Below are 25,088 nucleotides of genomic sequence, written 5' to 3'. Positions count from 1 at the left end.
TTAGAGAAAGACATCCTCGCTTTCAATAGATCAAGACAGAGTAGACAACTTCATGGATCATATGGTAAAAGAGTCTTAGTATACCTGCTAAGCTTTTACTATGAATTATCAATTATGATGGGATTGGAGTATATATTTTTTAGATTTGTATAAATGGGTACACTCTAATTCTTTCACTACATTTCACCCTATTAACATGCTAATAATACTATTACACCACCATTCCAGAATAAACCCACATAAGGAGATTTATGTTGCAGATTGGTCATAGACATGCAGATAGACATGCAGATAAAAGATGGTGAATGTTATATTAAATTAATGTTATATTAAATTAGGAATGAGGGTTTCCCAGGCAAAAAGCCAGTTGGTATGTTTATAATTTAAATAAAACATATTTTCAAACTTTTATCAAAAGAAGCTGCTTTACGGTATATTCAGAGTAGATGAAGCACAGCACAAAATGATCACTCATTTGAAAAAAAAAAAACAACAACATATTTGTTACAAAAACAAACATGCCTCTTAAAATGCAAAGACCAACAGGTTCTGATTGTAGGTGACTTTCAGCTTCAAAGTTTGTCTGAAGATAATTGTAGCTAGAGTATTCAAGGCATCCATGGTACCAAGGCAAGTTGCAAAAGTGTAGGGACTTCTTTAGTTAGCTTTGGATAGAGTGGGAAAGGATTAGAGAATCCTTGTCAGGTTTTGCAGCTATCAGGGACTTCCTTAGATACATTTCTTTCATGGTTGAAAACAGTTTTCCTCAAACAGGAAGTGAGTGAAAATCTGCAGCAGGGGTACAGACAATAATAAAAAGTTGAGGGGGAGGAGGGGGGGGGAGGGGGTGAGCCTTTCTCCACTTTGCTAAAAAAATATGTATTTTTTCTGTTAGATTTCAAGAATTTTCATAGTTTTTTCTGTGGCTGTTGTAAAAAAGTTAATGAAGAAAATCTCTCTATAATGAAGCTCCCATTAGCAGTAAAAACCCTAAATGGGGTCCAGTCCTTCTCTACTCAATGTAAAACTAAAATAAATTTTTGCCTGGACGCACATTTTAAATTAGACACTGTAAGCAACTACAAAAGGGTCCTACCTAAATGAGGACACAAAAGTTGGAGAAATTTTGGTCTATCCCGGGAACAAGTCTATGTCTGATGGCCTTCCTGGCAACAGACATCCCCTGCACAAACCTTCTTAAAAGTAAGGTTGATCAGCCGGGATTTTTATTTTTTTTAACACTGATTGCTATTCGTTTTCTATGAGAGGTGCCTATCCTGGAGTGTCTCTAGAGCTATTCCTCCCCACTACCCTTAGGAGAATATGCATGCATGTTTGCCAAATGCAAGCGTGTATGCTTGTGGTGCAGACTCCCATTGTCAGTCATGTGATTTGTGCATGTATGGCTGGCCACCACTGAATGTCTGCAGCCCTTGCAATAACAGATACCACAAGATGCCTGCTATCAACTCTTCTTAACCATAGAAATCAAGGCCCAAAAGCAAAGTGCACTTATTTAAAGAAAGGCAGAGAAGAGGGTCACATGTGGCATGTTATGGTGTCAGCGAGACAGGACTTTTTCTATTAAAAGCTTAAATGGATAAAAAGTTTGTGTTATACATTATTACATTGAACCTACAGCATTAAACCTGTGTTTTGGCTGTCATTTTCTTATGTATGTATCAGATATTTTTACTACAGTATATCATCTCTCGGCCTTCTTTATTAACAGTTTTCAACACTGGTCAGGTGTGCCTTTACATTACGTGACTATGTTGCTGAAATTGATTTGCTACACTATATTCTATCTATTTCTTCTGTTTATTTTATGGGCATAATTAATTGCTTATTATCACTAACTTAAATGCTCCTCATCATTTCAACCTAAAGATAGAAATGAGCAAGTTGGACACATTTGGTGAATCTGATCTCCTTTCATGACCAGTAGCAGAACAGAAGATGCAGTAGAGTTATTTTTATTGCATGGATTTCCAAACTGCATGATTCTATATAGAATGCAAAAATCTTCACCCATGTATTTAGACAAATTGAAAGACATTCACGAGGTTCACCAAATTTGCTCAATTTATGAATAAATATTCCTATATCTTTCCTGCTTTAAATTGGCCTTTTCTCAACAATGTAGGGGGGGGGGGAGGGTCATAATCAATAGCAGAATACCATATTGCCTAAAAAAAAGTGCCCCATTACCTAGGTTCTAACCAACTGTGAGTAATGATGGGTGGGGCAAAAAATGAAAAAAAAATACCATATAACAAAGAGAGGGTCTTTTCCTTCATTTTTAAAGGCAACATTGAAAATACACAAATTCTTTAAATAATATGCTTGGAGGATGCCTTAAAGCTGTACATGGTGTTCAAGAAAAGTACGACTTCCATGGACAATATTAGCGACAGCATACACTTGTAGGCTACAGAATTCACTTTTTTTTTTTATTTGGTTGGCTTATATACAGCAGTGGCACCTAATCTGTTTAATTTCCATGTGAATAAAATGCTTGTTTCAGGTAGTTTTAGTAGTGAAACATGCTTTTGCATTGAACCGTAATAGGACCATTTTAAAGGATAAGCTCATCTTTCTAAACATGTTACACTGTTATTTAGGGTGTAACATGTAACATATTTAGCAACCTCCCCTCACACCACTGACCCGCCCTTCCCTGTGAAAAAGGCCGGGGACCTTCTCCCTGCACCCGCTGTCACAATTTAAAAACAGCGCGGCTGTGTAGGCGGAGAGGTTTGTGAATGAATGAACTACAAGTCCCAACTGCCAGCACGGTAGATGGCTTGTAGTTCTCAATGAACTGCAAGGGCACTGATGAGCACCCATGTAGTTAATTGATTCTTCCTGCTCTTCAGTAACTGTCTGCCCGGCTTGACATTGCACCTGTGATTTGCTGATCATGGGTGCAATGCTCTGCAGACTCCTAAGCAAAAAATATTTAATGCACATTTTTTACCTGCAAAAAAAAGCATTTATCATTATTATTTTCTTTAAGTAAACTTTTTTAAGTGACCCGGCAGATAGAAATTGGCCAGTCATTTACTTCAGGTGGATCACTAGTTTTTGGCATTGCAATTGGGTTGGGTTAATGTATTTGGACAGAGATAACTGTCATGTACAAGGTAAACAGCAAGCCTATTGGATAGGAATTGGTCAGTTAGTTCAGATTAGAGTTTAGTGATTAGGGTTAGGGAGCCATTTTTAGATGGGTTGTAATAGCACATTTTGAAACCTGTATTATGTATATAAATAATGAAAAATGCATTGGATATAGAACTTCATAAAACTAACTGTAACTTTATTCAATTCTATAATTCTTTTTCCTGTGAAAAGAAGGAAAGTATTCTTGTACTGTAACTTGTGATATATGGATGTATGTGCACATCATACTAAGTGTTAGTAAATCAGAGAAAGACATCAATGCTTTCATTAAATCAGGACTGAACCAACAACCTCATGGATCATCTGGTAAAAGAGTCCTGGTATACCTGTCAGAGTTTTATTATGAATTATCAATTAAGATAGCATTAGAGCAGATTTATTTTTGTTAATTATTTTTAGTTTCAGGCTTTATTTACACAGCTGTAAAAAAAAAGCACCTACAAGCATTGTTTTATTCATGCATCTGAACACAGTTGCATTGTTTTCAGTGGAGATATTCGCACAGGCACATAAACATGTGCTGCGTTCAGATCCGTAACGCAAAAATACAAAAATCAACAAACAAGACAGTTTTACACAAGCATTTACTAATCGTTGTGAAGGAAGTTTTGTGCGAGATCAAAACATATGTAATAAGACCAATAAAATGTGTACGCCCATGTGAATTTTGCCTAAATCGGGACACTCTATTACTATTTCAATCTGCTGCATTTCATCCTATAACATGCTGGAAATACTACTCTGTTGCTAGACCACCATGGTAATGTAAACCTACCTAAATAGATTCTTATTGCAGATTTGTCATAGGCATGCAGATAAAGGACAGTTAGTAAATGTTATATGAAATTAAGAATGAGAGTTTCCCAGGCATAATGCCACTAATGTTTCTTCATCTAATTTAAATAAAACATACTTTAATTTGGCTTCAAGGCAACATTGAAGATACACAAATCATTTAGATAACATGCTTAGGGGATGCCTTAAAGCTGTACATGGTGTGACAGTAGACAGTCTTAGTTACACCAACAGTGCATATTTGGCTATGGAATTTTTTTTTCTCCTTTACAATTAGCTTGGCTTACAGAGCAGTGGCATCTAATCTGATTAATTTCAAGTTGAATAATAAGCTTTTTTCAGGTAGTTTTAGCAGCGACACATGCTTTTTCAACAAACTGTAACAGGCCTGCTTAAACCGGTATAAAGATATTGACCAGTAGTTTAGCTCAGGGCTGCCACTGGAAAATATGGAGCCTCGTACAGTCTACCTGACAGAAAAAAATTAAAACGATATTTTCACTAATAATACATGAAAATCATTATTAGTGGACACAAACATAACATATCTTACAAAATGCCTGCTAAATTTAAAAGATACAACTGCAATGAGGTAATAAATAAAGTTCTGTGTGTAAATGAGGTTGTGAGGCTCATTCACATATGTGACGTGGCCTGTACAGTGTAAATCTGTGGGTTTTTTTTTTTATGTTGGCTATTGCTGTGTGCAGGCAGCCTATGTTACGCAATGGGGACGCCGCAGCTGTAAGAACACAGGTCATAATTTGACAAGCATGTAGATGCAGGTGTACGACCCCAAACACAGACAGTGTGCATTCGGAGCCATTCACCCATACCTGCACATTTATCAAATTAGGACATGCAGCCACTGCCCCCTCATGGGATAGCAGGCGGCTCTAGGCACACAAATAAATCGCTCATTCACACTGTATGGGCCAGAGAACCCATGTGAAAGAGCCCCTACATTTTTAAATAATTTTTTACAATTTTTTTTATAATTATTTTTTACAATTTGTTATTTTTTTAAGTTTTTTTAATTATTCTTTACAATTTTTTTTTACAATGGTGTTGGGGGGGGGGGGGGGGCTTGGGTGAAATATCAGGGGTCTAAACAGATCCCTGACATTTCTCCTTTGAGACAGAGTAAGGAAATGAGGAAACATATTCCTTTCTCGGTAGCCTCGGTTGCACTGAAGAGGAATGAACAGGACAAATAGGCTCCTGTTCATTCATAAACTGAAGCAGAGTAAACACAGTTCACTCTGCTTCAGTTTTGAATGGACACAGGGGCAAATCCACTGCTGCCCCTGATCCCCCTGCTGCCCGGGCCCCCTACAGGAGGTCCGGTGGTACCCCCTTGTCAGCGGCCCTGCTGAGGCTGTCCCAGTGCTTGTTGATGAAAAACTGCCCTGCTGCTGGTCAATTTCTATCAAACCCTCATTAAGAAATAGGAGACTATATAAGATTCAAATAAACATTGGCCAGTAGGCAGGAAATGTATTATTAGGGTGAATTAGCCGTAATGTACTAGAGAAAAAGAGATAGAAAGTGTCACGGTGTAAAACTGTCCATCAGTAGGACAATTAAATTTACTAGAAACAATGAGTTCAGGCTCACTACATAGTTACATAGTTAGTCAGGTTGAAAAAAGACACAAGTCCATCCAGTGATTTCTTTCCCAAAAAAAAAAGGATTTTAGGAAAGAATCCAGGCCTTTTTTAAAATCAATCTACTGAGCTGGCCAGAACCACCTCTGGAGGGAGTCTATTCCACATTTTGACAGCTCTTACTGTGAAGAAACCTTTCCGCATTTGGAGATGACATTTTTTTCTTCTAGACATAAATAGTGCCCACTTATCCTCTGTGATAACCTTCAAGTGAATAACTCAACAACAAGTTCACTATATGGACCACTTATATATCTGTACATGTTGATCATATCCCCCCTTAATCTCCTCTTCTCGACAGGGAATAGATTCAGTTCCTCTAATCTTTCTTCGTAGCTGAGCTCCTCCATGCCAATTAGCAGTCTGGTTGCCCTTCTCTGCACTTTCTCCAGTTCCCCGATATCCTTCTTAAGAACTGGTGCACAAAACTGAACTGCATATTCCAGATGCGGTCTTACTAAAATTTGTACAGGGGCAAATGATATCTCTCTCTGGAGTCCATACCTCTCTTAATGCAAGAAAGGACTTTGCTCGCTTTGGAAACCGCAGCTTGGCTTTGCATGCTATTATTGAGCTTATGATCTACCAAAACCCCCAGATCCTTCTCCACTATGGATTCCCCTAGTTGTACTCCCCCTAGTATGTATGATGCATGCATATTCTTAGCCCCCAAGTGCATAACTTTACATTTCTCAACATTAAACCTCATTTGCCACTTAGTTGCCCAATTAGACAGTGCATTGAGGTTGGCTTGTAAATTGGAGACATCCTGTAAGGACGTTATTCCACTGCATAGCTGCACTACAAGAATTAAGATACTGCAAAGAATACAACAGTGTAAAATTGGGCAGCAGCAGGACAGTTTTAATCAGGGGTAAGGCCTAACCGGTGTATGTCTAACATTTATAAGATGGTGTGGTGAATATGAGTGATATAGTGTGAGGTGGTATAAGTGCACGCTGTTCTTGTGCTTTCTCTTTTTTTGCATTCAATCAATGCAGCAATGTGTTGCAAACAAAAGGCAGCTCTAGAGACATATGGTCAGTAACAAATAAATGCTGCAGTTTGAACCATGCAGCATTTACTTGTTACTCAAAAAATGGTCCTATCTATATAAAATAAAAGAGAAGAAAACGCCAAAATACTACCCCTGAAACAAAATCCTATTTTTTTAAGGTAAGCTTTACTGCATTAAAAAAAAAATCTTAAAATAAAATTCCAATAAAATAAAAAACAATATATTCCAAAATAAACTCCCAAAAAAACCTTAGTAAAATAAAAACCCTTTTCTTTTTATACCCAGTGTGCATGAAGCCTTAAAGTACAGTGTCTTAACTGACTTAATCTTTCCCTATGCAGTTTGTCAGCTTTCTGTATTCTTCCATACTGTAGCTTCCAATACATTGTGTCATTGTGTCCCCTTTTTATAGTGACACCTGACTTATCCAAAATGTCACCCTTACTAACCTATCTAATCCTGCTGGCTATAGTTCAAATGCCATGCAGTACATAAAAAAAAAAAAATTCTCCTGAATTCTCTTCTCAAATCCGTAGGATTTGCCTTGAACCCTTGGTTGTGGGGACCCAAACCTATTCCTCAACATTTTGTCTAAAATGCAGTTCTGATGAACCACAAGGTTGCCAAATAATAAATATAGACAACATATAAACAACAAACTACCTATTATCAAGCCTCAAAGGTCAGAAAATCCTAGCATGTTAAATAGCAATAAATAGCAATAAATAGCAATTACTAATTCAGAGTATCGAAGCATCAAGTTATATATTTTTTAAAATTTCTGTTGTAATGAAAGGTAAGTAAAATCATTACAATCACACATTTCTAATAATATTGACTTTTGGGTTAATTTTTATTGGTACAAAACTAACACAAATTGCATAGTTAAGCCTCGTACACACGATCAGATTTTTTCTGACGGGAATTGTGTGATGACAGGCTGTTGGCGGAAAATCTGACCGTTTGTACGCTCCACGGACAATTGTTGTTGGATTTTCTGCGAACAAATGTTGGATGGCAGACAAATGGCGTGGACAAATGTCTGTTGTCGGATTTTCTGAGTGTGTGTACACAAGTTCATTGGACAAAAGTACAAACACACATGCTCAAAAGCAAGGAGGAGCTGGAAGTGGTCGGTCCTGTAAACTAGCGTTCGTAATGGAGAATTAACATTCGTGACGTGGCAAATTATGAAATCTTGAAATGCAGCGCACAATTCTCTTCTTCTTTAACCACTTACCAACCGGCCCATAGCCGAATGACGGCTGCAGGGCGGTTGGATAACTCTGGATGGACGTACTATGACGTCCTCCCAGAATTCCCCTCTCGTGCGCCCCCTGGGGCGCGCACCCGAACACATCCGTGACCGCCGGGTCCAGGGGACCCGGCGCATCACGGATCCCGGTAAATGGCCGCTGATCGCGGCCGTTTACCATGTGATCGAGCCGTCAAATGACGGCGCGATCACATGTAAACAGACCGGCGTCATCTGATGACGCCGTTTCCTCTCCTCCCCTCCTGTGTACCGATCGGTACACTGTGAGCGGGGAGGGGGATGGATGGATGTCTGCAGCGCTGTGGGCTGGATGTGTAGTGCCCACAGCGCTGCACAGAGACATCCATCCATCCATGCTCAGCCATCCCTCACTACTAATGCTGTGCAATACTCTGCAATACCAGCACGATACTCTGCAATGCTGTGCAATACTCTGCAATACCCCCACAATACTCTGCAATGCTGTGCAATACTCTGCAATACCCCCACAATACTCTGCAATGCTGTGCAATACTCTGCAATACCCCCACAATACTCTGCAATGCCCCCACAATACTCTGCAATACTCTGCAATGCCCCCACAATACTCTGCAATACCCCCACAATACTCTGCAATACTCTGCAATACCCCCACAATACTCTGCAATGCTGTGCAATACTCTGCAATGCCCCCACAATACTCTGCAATGCCCCCACAATACTCTGCAATGCTGTGCAATACTCTGCAATGCCCCCACAATACTCTGCAATGCCCCCGCCATACTCTGCCATGCCCCCCGCCATACTCTGCCATGCCCCCGCCATACTCCGCAATACCCCGCCATACTCCGCCATACCCCGCCATACTCCGCCATACCCTGCCATACTCCGCAATACCCCGCCATACTCCGCAATACCCTGCCATACCCCGCCATACTCCGCCATACCCCGCCATACTCCGCAATACCCTGCCATACCCTGCCATACTCCGCCATACCCCGCCATACTCCGCCATACCCCGCAATACCCCGCCATACTCCGCAATACCCCGCCATACTCCGCAATACCCTGCCATACTCCGCAATACCCCGCCATACCCTGCCATGCTGAGCCATGCTCAGCTGTACTCGCCCTCTGTATGTGGCCAGGCTGTGGAAGTCTCACACATGGGGGTATCGCCGTACTCAGGAGGAGCAGGAGAATCTATTTTGGGGTGTCATTTTTGGCATGTACATGTTATGTGGTAGAAATATTGTATAAATGGACAACTTTGTGTTAAAAAAAAAAAAAGCGTTTTAACCACTTCCCGCCCGCCGGCCGTCATACAACGTCCTTGACTTTGTGCGGAGATATCCGAATGATGGTTGCAGCTACAGGCATCATTCAGATATCAGCTTTTTCAGCCGGCGATTCCCTACACCATGAGAATGATCATAGCAGCTGTTCCACTGCTTGATCGTTCTTACGGGAGGCGAGAGGGGACGTCCCCCCTTCCCGCCGCCTTGCGGTGCTTCTACCGACTCACCGCTACGATCGAAGCCAGGATCTTTTTTTTTTTTTTTTTTTTTAATTTCAGGCTTCCCAGCCTAGAGGTGAGATGTGGGGTCTTATTGACCCCATATCTCACTGTAAAGAGGACCTGTCATGCCATATTCCTATTACAAGGATGTTTATATTCCTTGTAATAGGAATAAAAGTGCTCAAAAATTTTTTTTTTTGGAAAAAAGCATCAAACTAAAATAAATAAAGTAAAATGAACAATAAAAAAAAAAAAAAAATGTTTAAAGCGCCCCTGTCCCTGTGTGCTCGCATGCAGAAGCGAACGCATACGTAAGTCCCGCCCACATATGAAAACGGTGTTCAAACCACACATGTGAGGTATCGCTGCGATCGGTAGAGCGAGAGCAATAATTCTGGCCCTAGACCTTCTCTGTAACTCAAAACATGTAACCAGTAAAAAATTTTAAAGCGTCGCCTATGGGGATTTTTGAGTAGCAAAGTTTGGCGCCATTCCACAAGCGCGTGCAATTTTGAAGGGTGACATGTTGGGTATCTATTTACTCGGCGTAACTTCATCTTTCACATTATGCAAAAACATTGGGCTAACTTTACTGTTTTGGTTTTTGTAAAGCACAAAACATTTTTTTTTCCAAAAAAAAGCGTTAAAAAAATTGCTGCGCAAATACCGTGCGAGATAAAAAGTTGCAACGACCGCCATTGTATTCTCTAGGGTCTAATGTTTTGGGGTTCTAAGTAATTTTCTAGCTAATAAATGATGATTTTTACATGTAGGAGAGAAATGTCAGAATTGGCCTGGGTGCTCCAGAACGCCTGAAGGTGCTCCCCTGCATGTTGGGTCTCTGTATGTGGCCACGCTGTGTAAAAGTCTCACACATGTGGTATCACCATACTCGGGAGTAATAGCAGAATGTGTTTTGGGGTGTAATTTGTGGTATGCATATGCGGTCTGTGAGAAATACCCTGCTAATATGACAATTTTGTGGAAAAAAAAAAAAAGTAAAAAAAAAACCTTGATTTTGCAAAGAATTGTGGGAAAAAATGACAACTTCAAAAAACTCACCATGCATCTTTCTAAATACCTTGGAATGTCTTCTTTCCAAAAAGGGGTCATTTGGGGGGTATTTGTACTTTTCTGGCATGTTAGGGTCTCAAGAAGTTAGATAGGCCGTCAGTAATTCAGGTGTGATCAATTTTCAGATATGCGCACCATAGCTTTTGGACTCTATAACTTTCAAAAAGACCAAATAATATCCACCGATTTGGGTTATTTTTACCAAAGATATGTAGCGGTATAAATTTTGGCCAAAATATATGAAGAAAAATTACTAATTTGCTAAATATTATAACAGAAATGAAGAAAAATGTATTTTTTTACAGATTTTTCGGTCTTTTTTCTTTTACGGCGCAAAAAATAAAGAACCCAGCAGTGATTAAATACCACCAAAATAAAGCTCTATTTGTGTGAAAAAAGGACAAAAATTTCATAAAGATACAGTGTTGCATGACTGAGTAATTGTCATTCAAAATGTGAGAGCACCAAAAGCTGAAAATTGGTCTGGTTAGGAAGGGGGTTTAAGTGCCCAGTTGTCAAGTGGTTAATGGGATAATAATGAAGCTGCTTTGCTGGTGATACTGATGGAGTTATGGCAAACTAATTTTTAAAGGCTTTTTTTTTCTAGTGATATCAAGAATAATATTATTATGCTTGTTATTTTTTGTTGGTGCAAGTTACCACAACACCATTATCCCGTAGTTTTTAAGATCAAAGATACAACTATGTTGGTGTCCCTTGTTAATTTTACATTGTATTTTTTAACTGCTTTCCGACCAGCCGCTGTCATTATACTGCAGCAGGTTGGCACTTTCCGCGAGCCGTCATAGCTATACATTGGCTCCTTTAGTCCCCTTTCACACTGAGGCATTTTTCAGGTGCTTTTTGGGCCAAAAATAGCGCCTGTAAAGCGCCTGAAAAATGGCTCCCCTGCAGTCTCAGTGTGAAAGCACGAATGCTTTCAAGCTGAGGCGATGCGCTGGCAGGATGTAAAAAAAACTCCTGCAAGCAGCATCTTTGCAGCGGTGAAGGAGCAGTGTATACACCGCTCCTAAACCGCTTCTGCCCATTGAAATGAATGGGCAGTGCCGCCGAACCACCGGCAAAGCGCCGCTGCATCGGCACTTTTCGGGTCATTTTAACCCTTTTTCAGCCGCTAGCGGGGGTAAAAAGCGCCCCACTAGCAGCCGAAAACCTCCACAAAAACGACAGTAAAGCGCCGCCGGCACCGACGCCCCAGTGTGAGAGCAGCCTTAAGCGGGATAGCAGGCGTGCGCTGCCACACCACGGGGGTGCCAATGCTCATGGCCGACGGTTGCGATGACCGCCTGCCACGAGCGGTTGCGGGCATGAGAGGCAGAACAAGGATGTGTGTGTGTAAACACACACATCCCTGTTCTGTTCTGTGAGGAGAAACAGATCGTGAGTTCCTAATAGCTAGGAACCACGATCTGTTATCCCCTCTAGTCAGTCCCCTCCCCCTACAGTTAGAACACACAGTCAGGGAACACAGTTAACCCCTTAATCGCCCCCTAGTGTTAACTCCTTCCCTGCCAGTGACATTTATACAGTAATCAGTGCATTTTTATAGCACTGATCGCTGTATAATTGTCAATCATCCTAACAATGAGTCAAAAGTGTCCGATGTGTCCGCCATAATGTCCCAGTCACGATAAAAAATGCAGATCGCTGCCATTACTAGCAAAAAAAAATAATAATAGTAAAAATGCCATAAATCTATCCCCTATTTTGTAGACGCTATAACTTTTGCTTATTGCGATTTTTATTACCAAAAATATGTAGAGCAATACATATCGGCCTAAACTGAGAAAAAAATTCGCTTTTTTTTTTTAAATTGGGGATATTTATTATAGCAAAAAGTACAAAATATTGTGTTTTTTTCAAAATTGTCACTCTTTTTTTGTTTATAGCGCAAAAAATAAAAGCCACAGAGATGATCAAATACCACCAAAAGAAATCTCTATTTGTGGGAAAAAAAGGACGTCAGTTTTGTTTGGGTATAACGTGCGCAATTGTCTGTTAAAGCAACGCAGTGCCGTATAGCAAAAAATGCTCTGGTCATTGAGCAGCCAAATCTTCTGGGGCTGAAGTAGTTAAAATGTAACTGCCTACTCCCAAACTGTCATTTGAAGTAAAACACATAGCCAAGTATTATTCTCCTTAACCAAAAAGTGCATGTAAATGTAAAGTGCATCGATGCATCCAAAAATATCGAAAATATTCCAAATCAAATCATTATTCAACAAAAAAAATAAAATAAAAGCCTCGTGCATGTGTCCTGCTTCTTAATATAGGGGGTCAACATAGCCAAGAGTTGGTGAAAGCAGGGGTCCGTCATCTGGAGATAATTCCAAAAATCATCTGGATTATTCTCCTGGAGCTCCCGCAGCAAAGGCATATGACATAATTGGTCACCATTAATAAAGCAACCAATTTTTGGTCCAAGAAATCCTCCTTCTCATGTTCCTGAACTGGACTTGGGCCAAAGCAATAACTCCAAAGCCAATAATAAATAACACGTTATCTCCTCCGATTCTGTAACATGGCTGGTTGACAAACGGCCGTTCAGATTTGGAAACCACGTAGTACGTCACTAAGTTCGTGTTTGTTGGCCGACAATTCCTTGTCGTTTGTATTCAAGACAAGTTCCTGGCCAACGTCCTTCAAACAAAAGTCAGAGGTTTTGTCTGCAGAAAATCCGAACTCATGTCCATTGAGTTCAACCAAAAGACGAAAAAAAAAAAAAACTATTGTGACAGTCAGACAAAAAGGCACATTTTCAACATCCAAACCACCATTATTTCAGACAGATGAGACAAATGATGCTACAGTTTGGTTCCCTATACCTATAAAAACATTGATGGTGTCTATACACATACATTTATAATAAGCAGATTTCTGCAATTGGCAGTGGCATTGTGAGCTTAGCATGCAAGTTCTTTTAGCTGCCCATTTGGTTACCAGACTTGATAGGCAACCCAAAGGCTAAAGGTGCAAAAGTCAAGGTATAGGTGCAAACACGGCATGCTGACAATGCTTCTACTAATTGTAAGGCAGTGACTTAGTGTTGTCAGCCTGCCACATGAAGTGCTGTTACTGCCAGTATATTTAGGTAGGAAGTATTGCAATAAAGTCACAAAAAATTATTTGCTCTAGAAAGTTGCATTCAATGAGCAATGATGCCAAACATACTGAAAAAATAGATTTTGGGTTTACATACACCAGGTAGGAAATGTAACCGATTTTTTAATCAACAAATTGAAAGGTTTGTTCTTATCAATTATTTTTTATGATTTATTTTTTGTTTATGTTTCAGAAAAAAGCCATGATGACACCACATACTGTATAGCTAAAGTAAACCACTTGCTACTTGGCATGTGAACACACTCAATCACAAAATATCACTTAGCATTTTTGATTGTATTTTTCATAAAATCAGTCTATTTCTTAAGCCCCGTACACACGGTTGGATTTTCCAATGGAAAATGTTCGATGGGAGCTTGTTGTCGGAAATTCCGACTGTGTGTAGGCTCCATCGGACATTTTCCATTGGAATTTCCGTCACACAAAATTTGAGATCTGGATCTCAAATTTTCCGTCAACAAAATCCGTTGTCGTAAATTCCGATTGTGTGTACACAATTCCGATGCACAAAGTTCGGAATCAAGCAGAAGAGCCGCACTGGCTATTGAACTTCATTTTTCTAGGCTCGTTGTACGTGTTGTATGTCACCGCATTCTTGACGTTCGGAATTTCTGACAAGATTTGTGTGATTTCGTGTGTATGCAAGACTAGTTTGAGCCAACATCGGTTGGAAAAAAAAAACATGGATTTTGTTGTCGGAATGTCCGATCCTGTGTACGGGGCATAAGAATGTCTGCTTAAAGTATACTGAAAATCAAAATTTGAGCATTTGGTCTAAATCTGTGGAAAAGGATTGCCAATTTATTCTGTGATTGATCTGCTACAGATCATTGCATGTATGTTCTGCATAGAAAGCTGAATATAGCAAAAAATATAGCATATACAATTGCGACTCAAGTCATTTTGTAATTGAATGTTATTAAGAATTACCTTTCCTTTTCAATCTGCAGCGCTGTAATTTTCTGTAAAATGCAATGCAATATGGCCGCCTGGAGGCGTTCTGTACACAGATGGTATGCAGAACGCCCCAAAAGAGATTCACTCTACATGGACACAGATAAACAAACAGCAATTTCTTCATAATAACAAAAGGTAGGAATCTGCGACATTTGTTAACCACGTGACCTCCATTTACCCCCCTTCATGACCAGGCCATTTTTTGCAATACGGCACTGCGTTACCTTGATTGACAATTGCACAGTCATGCGACACTGCACCCAAAAAACATTTATGTCCTTTATTTCCCACAGGTAGAGCTTTCTTTTGGTGGTATTTGACCACCTCTGCAATTTTTATTTTTTGCGCTATAAGCAAAAAAGACAGACAATTTTGAAAAAAACAATATTTTTTTTTCTGCTATAAAACATTTCCAATAAAAAAATTGAAAAAAATCTAATTTTTTCATCAATTTAGGCCAATATGTATTCTGCTACATATTTTTGGTACAAAAAATACCAATAAGCGTATATTGATTGGTTTGTGCAAAAGTTATATCGTCTACAAACTATAGGATATTTTTATTTATTTTTTATTATTTTATATATTTTTTTTACTAGGAACACAGAATCCATGCCTTCCCTACTGGCAGAACGGCTATTTGCCTTGTTTACATAGGCAGACCGCCGTTCTGCCTCTGTGCTGGATGATGCACATGCGCGCCACAGACCCAGAAGTGCCGTACTAGGTACTGTATGTAATCCGGCGTAGCAGTGCCACCTTGCTGCTGTATAAGTAAATTAAACGGGCGGCAAGTGGTTAAAATCCCTGCAATGTACATAGATAATCAAGAGGGGAATGTTTTTTTTCCCCCAAAAAAAGTGGAGTTATTCTTTAAAATAACTATAACCCATTGAAACTTATTAAAAGGGTTTAAAAAGCTACCTCTATCAAATTATTGTCAGGGCTGGGCTCAGCCCTTCCTTCTCTGGGCTGGCTGCTCAGCTGTCGGCTAATTGCCAGCTCCTATCTCTCTACAGTGACTCACCTGTTGATGATAACCTGCTCGTCAGTACTGCCTATTAATGCCAGCCATACAAGTTTCGAATTTCGAAAGAATTTTCTTTCGAAAATTGTATCTAATGCCCTGTACACACGGTTGGACATTGATCGGACATTCCGACAACAAAATCCATGGATTTTTTCCGACGGATGTTGGCTCGAACTTGTCTTGCATACACACAGTCACACAAAGTTATCGAAAAATCCGATCGTTCTGAACGTGGTGACATAAAACACGTACATCGGGGCTATAAACGGGGCAGTAGCCAATAGCTTTTGTTTCTTAATTTATTCTGAGTATGCGTGGCACTTTGTGTGTCGGATTTGTGTACACACGATCGGAAAATTTTATAGCAAGCTCTCAAACTTTGTGTGTCGGAAATTCCTATGGAAAATGTGTGATGGAGCCTACACACGGTCGGAATTTCCGACAACAAGGTCCTATCACACATTTTCCATCGGAAAATCCTATCGTGTATACAGGGCATAAGTTTTTCATACGATTTTCGCACCATTAGTGGGCTGCAACAACGGCCAATTTTTGTGCGGCAATCAAATTTGAGGAATCAGACATGTTGGAAATTTTTAGAAAAACGAACGATTTTCTAATCAATGATGGGAGAATCGTGCGAGAATTGTAATAAGAAAAGAAAATTTACTGAGAGAAAAGAAATTCTCTCAGGTGAAATTGAAGGCTTGGTCGGCCGAATTTCGAAAATCAATGGTGGCATCATCGGATCACAAAAAAAAAGAACTTTCTGATTTTGAAAAGAAAATTAGTTTGAAATGCGACCGTGTATGGCCTGCTTTAAGCCGTCCAGTCCAGATGATTTCTGCCTTCACCTTGGTCACATCTCTAGAGACGCTCTCCTGTGTTCCTGTTAACCTCCCTGACGGTATGATTATTTCAGATTTTTGCGTCTCAAAGCGGTAAAATTATTTTGCATAGAAATTTGGCGTTTTATATTGTAGGCCTGTAATTCTTAGCAATAGCACACTTAAATCTGTCCACCAAGAGTCTAGTAGATATCTCGGGTATGATGAAGTTTGAAACACAAAATCATAAATTATAATAGAATAAATAAATATAAATAATTATAAAAAATAATAATATAATAAAATAAATTTCCCCATGATTCACTATCGCTCAATTCTGCAAGTGTTCTCATTTACTATCGCTGTTTTCTAGCTGGTCTAAAAACACTTTTGACGTAAAGGGACACTTTTTTGGTTGCTATGGACAATCTCCAGTTTCCAGGTAGAAAGAACAGTATATATCATATAAAACTGCATGTAGGGCACTGGACAAAGCACTAGGGACAAAAGGGATGTGAAATGATTTCATACAGTACTGTAGTCTGTAAGATTACAGTGTACTGTATTGCCCTGTACACACGGTCGGACATTGATCGGACATTCTGACAACAAAATCCATGGATTTTTTCCGACGGATGTTGGCTCAAACTTGTCTTGCATACACACGGTCACACAAAGTTGTCGGAAAATCCGATCGTTCTGAACGCGGTGACGTAAAACACATACGTCGGGACTATAAAGGGGGCAGTAGCCAATAGCTTTCGTCTCTTAATTTATTCTGAGCATGCGTGGCACTTTGTGCGTCGGATTTGCATACACACAATCGGAATTTCCGACAACGGATTTTGTTGTCGGAAAATTTTATAGCCTGCTCTCAAACTTTGTGTGTCGGAAATTCCAATGTAAAATGTGTGATGGAGCCCACACACAGTCGGAATTTCTGACAACAAGGTCCTATCACACATTTTCCGTCAGAAAATCTGACCGTGTGTACAGGGCAATAGTATTATGAATTTTCACTTTTTTGAATTTGCCACCAGGCTCCGCCAACATGCGTCACGAAGCTCGCAGGGAACGGAGCCCGGTACAGAGAGGCTTCAGGCGGAGGACACAGCGGGGGGACATTGCAGGATCCTGGGGACAAGGTAAGTATACCGCACCAGGATCCTGAGATGTAATCCTGAGTGTGGCTCGGGGTTACCATTAATGGTGCTGAAATTTAACCCCGAGCCACACTCGTGAAAACCACCAGGGAGGTTAAAGAATTGCTTGTCTGACATTTCTTCTGGCTCCAGACCCTGCTTGCTGTTCTACTATGCTGTTCTCTGGCTCCCTGACATTTTGGCTTGTCTGACTATCCGTTCTGGTTCCTGAACTCTGGCTATGTTTTGACTACATTCACTCTGTTTACCTTTTTTTAATTATTATTAAACAAGTGTGATTTAACTGTACTTCTGTCTCAGTTTGATTCATGGTTTCTGACAGTAGGCGAAGGCCATACAGTCAATCCACTTGTTGGTAATATTTTTCCCAGATTGGTTGAGCAGGATCACCGCATGGATCAGTTTACCATGGCATTACAAATGCTCCTGAGTTACACGGCTCACCTGGAATCTCCCACTGTGGCTGCTCCAGTACAGCCTGTGTTGCAGGCTGTCCCTGCTGCTACTCCAGACTCTGAGAAAGACTCTCTTTTAAATATCGCTTGCAGGAGCCTCCTGTACATTTGTCTATGAGATTTGAAGTCCCACCCTTGCCTCCCTCACCTCCCCTGCCTCCTGGTACCGAGTCAGTCAATGAAGATGAACCCATGCAATTGGGCTTCACACGTCTCTCTGCAAATGAGAGAACCCTTAGGAGGAGGGAGAGATTGTGCCTTTATTGTTGCCAGGCAGGTCACTTTTTGAAGTCTTGTCCTACCTGTCCAGGGAACCCCTGAACCTTGAGGTCTTGTCACGAACAGACCTTAGGTGACGTTGTTTCATCCCCAGTTATCCAGAAGAAAGCCCCTGGTTTCGGTTACCCTTTCTTGGGTTGAGTCATCCGTCAAGATACAGGCCCTAATTGACTCTGGGGCTAGAGGCCTGCTCATTGATGCTGCCTTTGTATCGAAGCACTCGATTATGCTGCAGATGCGTGACACTCCACTTGCCATTGAGGCTTTTGACAGGAGACCTCTACAGCCTGCCCATGTGACTCATGAGACTGTTCTGTTGTCCATGGCCGTAGGAGCTCTTCACCATGAGATAATCCAATTCCAAGTTATTTCCTTACCTAAGTTTCTGCTGGTTATTGGTTATCCTTGGTTACAGAGGCACAACCCCTCTTTTGATTGGCTCCGTGCTGAGGTTCTCTCCTGGTTGCCACAATACAGTAAGACATGCTTCCAGAAAGTAGCTAAGGTCCTGTGCACCTCTTCAGTCTCCTCCCTGACAGAGGAGTACCGTGACTTTAGCGATGTCTTTGACAATGGTCAAGCTGGTAGTTTGCCTCCACACCAGTGGTATGATTGTGCAATTGACCTTCAACCTGGTACCATACCCCCTCGTGGCCGGGTTTACCCTTTGTCGGTCTTGGAGGATAAGGTAATGGAGGAGTATGTTGTAGACGCACTTTCTCAAGGTTTCACTTGCAAATCCTTGTCTCCTGCTGGTGCTGGTTTCTTCTTTGTGAAGAAGAAGACTGGGGAACTGAGACCTTGTATTGATTATAGGGGTCTCATTCGTTTCACGATTAAGAATGCCTATCCGATTCCGTTGATTACGGAGTTATTTGACCGCCTCAAGGGAGCAACGGTTTTCACAAAGCTTAATTTGAGAGAGGCACACAATCTTGTTTAAGGAGGGCGACGAGTGGAAAACTGTGTTTAATACCAGAACAGGCCATTATGAGTACCTCGTAATGCCTTTTGGCCTTTGTAAAGCCCTGGCAGTTTTCCAGGAATTTATTAACGATGTCCTCCGAGATTTGTTGAAGTTATGTGTGGTGGTTTATCTCGACGATATCCTCATATTTTCCAAGTCCCTGGAGAACCACCACACAGATGTCTGTCATGTGCTTCAGAAACTACAATAAGAGAGAACAATCCCTATTGTAAATTGGAGAAGTATGAATTCCATCGTGAACAGGTCAAATTCCTGAGTTATGTCATTTCCACTGCTGGTTTTTCGATGGACCCAGAGAAACTTTCAGCAGTCCTACAGTGGCCCGGACTCATGGGTTTACATCCTCTGCAGCATTTTCTTAGCTTTGCCAACTATTATCGGAAGTTTATGCGTAACTTCTCATCTCTGGTCAAGCCCCTGACTGATATGACCAGAAAGGACGGTAACCCACAGAGTTGGTCTCCGGAGTCCATTAAGGCCTTTGAGAGTATCAAGGCTGCCTTTGTTTCTGCTCCTGTGTTGGCACATCCTGATCCTACATTACCTTTTATCCTTGAGGTTGATACATCTGAGACTGGAGTTGGCGCCCTTCTGTCTCAACATCCTACCTCTGAGAGCGCTATGCATCCTTGTGGCTACTTTTCCAAGAAATTGTCACCTGCGGAGTGCAATTACGAGATTGGTGACAGAGAGCTGTTAGCGATCATTTTAGCCCTGAAGGAATGGAGACATCTCCTCAAAGGTACCACTGTGCTGGTTCTCATTCTTACTGACCATAAGAATCTCACATTCTTGTCTGAGGCTAAACGCCTCTCTCCCAGAAGGATACGATGGGCTCTTTTCTTGTCTAGTTTCAATTACATTGTCTCTTTCTTACCCGGTACTAAGAATGTAAAGGCTGACGCTTTGTCACGACAATTTTCCTCCACTTCCAAGATGGAGTCTGTTCCGGTACCTGTGATTCCTCCTGATCTTATTCTGGCTACGGTTCGCACCAGTCTCACTTTTCCTTTGGGTGACAAAATTCTTGCTGCTCAGGTCCATGCTCCTCCTGAGAAACCTTGTGACCGCTGCTTTGTCCCAGAGAGTCTCCATATTGCCGTGCTCCAGACTTACAATTCTCCCAAGGCTGCTGGCCACCCTGGGAAGTGTCAACTCTTTTGGGCTATTTCCCAACAATTCTGGTGGCCTAGTCTACGTGCTGATGTAACTGCCTTCGTAGCTGCCTGTTCCATGTGTGCTCAGAGTAAGACTCCATGACACCTTCCAGTGGGCCTCCTTCCAACCATACCCAATGGAGAGAGGCCCTGGACCCACCTTTCTATGGATTTCAGTGTGGAGTTACCCAACTCCCAGTGCAACACAGTTATCCTTATGGTGGTTGACCTGTTCTCAAAAATGTCTCATTGTATTCCACTTAAGAAGTTGCCCACTTCTAAGGAACTGGCTTCCATTTTTGCTCGGGAGATCTTTCACTTACATGGGCTACCCAAAGTGATTGTCTCGGACAGGGGTAGTCAGTTTGTGTCCTGGTTCTGGCAAGCCTTTTGTGCATAGATGGGAATTCAGCTTGCTTTCTCCTCTGCGTATCACCCGCAGTCTAATGGGGCCCAAAGAACGAGCCAATCGGTCCTTGGAGCAATTCCTACATTGCTCTGGCTATGTTTTGACTACGTTTACTCTGTTTACCTTTTTTTATTATTATTAAACAAGTGTGATTTAACTGTACTTCTGTCTCACTCTTATTCATGGTTTCTGACAATTATATGGATGTTAATGAAATGTTTAAATATATTTTCATAGTTAGCCATTAAGAAATACATAATAAACAGTGTTGCAAAGGATTCAGTTAAAAAATTAAATTAGTGCTAAGTAAGACATTTTAAACAGATCACTAAGGCCCCTTTTACACTGGCTGGTTTGCAGGCGCTATTGCGCTAAAAATAGCACCTGCAAACCGACCTGAAAGTGTCACTGCTTTGTCTCCAATGTGAAAGCCCCGAGGGCTTTCACACTGGAGCGGTGCGCTGGCAGGACAGTAAAAAAAGTCCTGCTAGCAGCATCTTTGGAGCGGTGAAGGAGCGGTGTGTATACCGCTCCTCCACCGCTCCTGCCTATTGAAATCAATGGGATGCCGCGGCAATACCACCGGCAAAGCGCCTCTGTAGAGGCGCTTTGCAGTGGTTTTTAACCCTTTCTCGGCCGCTAGCGGGGGAATACCGACAGTAAAGTGTCGCTAACAATAGCGGCGTTTTACTGCCGATGCCGCCCCCGCCCCAGTGTGAAAGGGGCCTTAGGGTAGACTGGACCTTTAAAGTTGCAGAGGGGTTGCTTAATATCCAAATATAGAAAAAAATAGCAAATTCCTTTTAGATAAACCACAGATAGAATTTGTGCCATTTGTTATTGAAAAACAAGAAGTAAAAAGCAAAAAGGTTTGGGACTTTGAATGAAGCAGTGACCTGGTGGGGTCGAATGCCTCCATTCCTAACAATATGAAAACAAAAAACAGGAGCAGGACTTGAATGAAGTATGCGGTAGCAAAATAAGTTGGATAATGAATATATATTTGATTTTTATATTTATTTTATATTTGTACATATGTATATATATAATCCTTGTATTAGTATTCATTGAAGTACGAAACAATTTTACATAATAATAACATTCCAACAAATTCATATAGATATATACATATTGTATTATACATTACAGTTGATACCCGTATGACCTGTAACCTCCAATCTCTAAAGTAATTGGTAACACTTGAAGAACATGATTAAAAACTGTATATTCCTAAGGATAAAAAAATGCATAAAAAACAGTAGGATGTATACATCTGATATGTGGTATTGCACGCGGCATCTATTGGCTTGACGCGTTTCGTGGCTTTTAGCCACTCTTCAGGAGAAAGCACGTGGTGTAAGTTCTGCAATGAGATGCATACATGTATAAGTAATCTAATAAAGTAAAACAAATCTATGAAGATTGGATTTGGAAGCTCCCCTAAAGTGTTACTTACAAAAATAACTGTGTATAGATGGTATGGTACTGAATACTGGGAACCTCCTGAGAACATCATTTTCGGGAACTGCGGTGATGTGTTCCATGACAGCAAACCCACACAAAAAATCCAGAGTGGATATAAATCCATAGACAAATGATCCTCCTGTGTAATCAGCACTGAGACCAAAACCCATTGTGAGGAACTTCTGCAGAAAGTATAGATATATATTATTTGATCCACAATATACACTAAAATCCAGTGCTCACAATTAGAGTGGGGTTAAGTGCAAATATACAACCAATAGTGGGGTGAAATAATGAAGAAAGAAATAATGTATAAATATAAGGGAGAATAAAGAAATTTGTTATTGATGGATATTTTGTGCTGCTGTTTTTGCAAATCTACCAGAATGAGGTTAAAATACTTTCTGTGTTTATCATTTTTAAACCAATATAGTTGTGAATAATGCTTTTAAAAGGATCACCACAACACGGTTTATTAGTGGAATTAACATATAGGTACCCAGTAGTGTAACTTATAATTTTGTTATTCTCTGCTTCTCCATAGGACATCCAAGCCCTCCACCATGCACTTTGAGGAAGCACAAGAATAACAGAAAGCCAAGAACTCCATTCACCACTTCTCAGTTGTTGGCCTTGGAAAGGAAATTTCGACAGAAGCAATACCTTTCTATTGCAGAAAGAGCTGAATTTTCAAGCTCTTTGAACCTCACAGAGACACAAGTAAAGATCTGGTTTCAAAACAGAAGAGCCAAAGCAAAGAGGCTTCAAGAGGCTGAACTAGAGAAGCTAAAAATGGCTGCCAAGCCATTACTACCCTCTTTTGCTCTTCCGTTTCCTTTAACTGCCCAGCTAGGGTCCATTTCACCTTATGGACATCCTAACTCTTTCCAGAGACCTCCCATGCCTGTTCCAGGATTGTTCACAACTCCGGTCACATATGGAATGTATTACTTATAAAGACATTCAAAATTAGCAAAGTATTAGATAAACAGGGTATCTCTTGGGTGTTGTAAGGCATAAAATACTGAAAACTAAGAGAACTATATATCCTACCCCTATCTTAAGGGTGACTAGCATATAGATTTAACAAAAATATTCAATATGACTTTCTGAATGTGCAGTAGTCACAAAATACAACATCAGGATGGAATAATATTTGATATAAACTAATATGACAACGACGCTATAGAGCACTTTACTCTTAGGTGCCTTTTCTTCAACAACAATCCAGCAATGCTGCAGGAACAAAAAGAGTAAAGGGGATAATATTTTTTAGCATTGTTTTTTACATTTATTATTTACCACAAGAAGCACAGAGATTTGGTTGTACAGTTTTCTCATCAAATGCTTTGCTGTGAAATGATTTGCTGTTTTAGGTAGCCTGGGTAAAAGTATTGTAGATACAGTCGCCTGTTAACTCTAATAACATTCCTTCCCTCTTACCAGGTCATTTTGTTCTCCAACTGTTGACAACTATACCTGATCTGTCAGAAAACTGATGTGCTGGCTCACTTACATGTATATTGGAGAAAATGTTTGCAGGCGCATTTTACAAATATACCTTACTACATCATAGTACAATGACATCACAAAGGCGTGCAGATTGTATTAATGAGGAAAACTTAGATTAAAGAGGTAATCCAGTCAAATGTATTACTTAATTATTTTAAAGAGGAAAGTAAAGCCCGTACCTAAACCGTAGTCTTGCTATTACAGGTGCTCCTTGTCAGCAGAAAATGGCTTTGTTGATAGTAGTGATACATGGTGGTACAGGTGGGTTACTTGTAGTTTTGTCTGCTGTCTATGGAGTAGCCAACAAGGTGTCTGGTGCTGTTGATGATGACACAGCACACATTCAAAACTGTATATGTGTCTTTTGCACTGTACTGTACATATTGACCTGTGGCAAACCCTCATACTGTATGTGTATCAGTGCAGCCAATGTGATGCTAATCAGAAATGTGCAGCACATACATGCAATGTTAGCTAAGCTTGAGATGCTACTTACATCATTATTATCAGTGTGGGCTGTCTCTTTGGTTATCTGACTGTAAACTTCCTGCAGCCCAGGTAATTATATTAAATATGATATTTGGCCAGAGGACCTTCTTTAATAATGGAGGTAAACTATGACCAAGACTTTCATTTTAGTTCTTGAAAGACATGGTAAAGCAGTAGGGGTGGTGAATCTCACATTCAGCAAGCATTCACTGCAGATGAATCTTCCTAATGCATGTGTTTTAAATTGGAGTGATTGATTCACCAGCAGAGAATGTTTGGTGAAAGTCACTTTCACTGCTTTATAAATCAATCCCTTTGTGCCTTACTACAGGAGGACTAAAGGCCATTATTTTCAGATTGTTAGCATTTGACATAATATTTTCTGCACAGAGTTTTTGTCACTAAATTATGCTGTTATGGATTTTGGTTAAATTAAATTTTAGTTTATCAATATGATGAACTTCTGTTGTTGTGAAATGGGGTAAAATAAGGAGTAAAGCTATAGCTACTTTATAGTGTATGTCCAGCCAAACCTTTTTTCTTTTATATAGTTATGGATAGAGTGAGCGAGGTTTAGAATGGAAATTCCTGCTAACGACATTTTACCAGGCAGGAAGCAAGGTTAAAGTGTTTGTTACCCTAAAAAATCCTGTTCCCCTAAAGCATGTTACACAGCACAGTGCTTGTGCTGTGTAATTTG

General features: G+C 40.4%; 1 protein-coding gene across 1 annotated transcript in view; it reads left to right on the top strand.

Moving 5' to 3' along the window:
• Positions 1-24,865, top strand: part of LOC141106282 (homeobox protein MSX-2-like) — a 32,453-nt gene extending 7,588 nt beyond the window's left edge. Inside the window, exon 2 of the mRNA XM_073596924.1 lies at positions 22,932-24,865. Coding sequence (XP_073453025.1) covers positions 22,932-23,344 — 413 coding nt within the window. The 3' untranslated portion in view covers positions 23,345-24,865. The remainder of the gene's footprint in view (positions 1-22,931) is intronic.
• The last annotated feature ends 223 nt before the right edge of the window (positions 24,866-25,088 follow it).

Source organism: Aquarana catesbeiana, linkage group LG08 (genome assembly GCF_042186555.1).
Source record: "Aquarana catesbeiana isolate 2022-GZ linkage group LG08, ASM4218655v1, whole genome shotgun sequence".
Lineage (NCBI taxonomy): Eukaryota > Metazoa > Chordata > Amphibia > Anura > Ranidae > Aquarana > Aquarana catesbeiana.
Note: the sequence above shows the minus strand (reverse complement) of the source record. Positions and strands in the feature narration are given on the sequence as shown.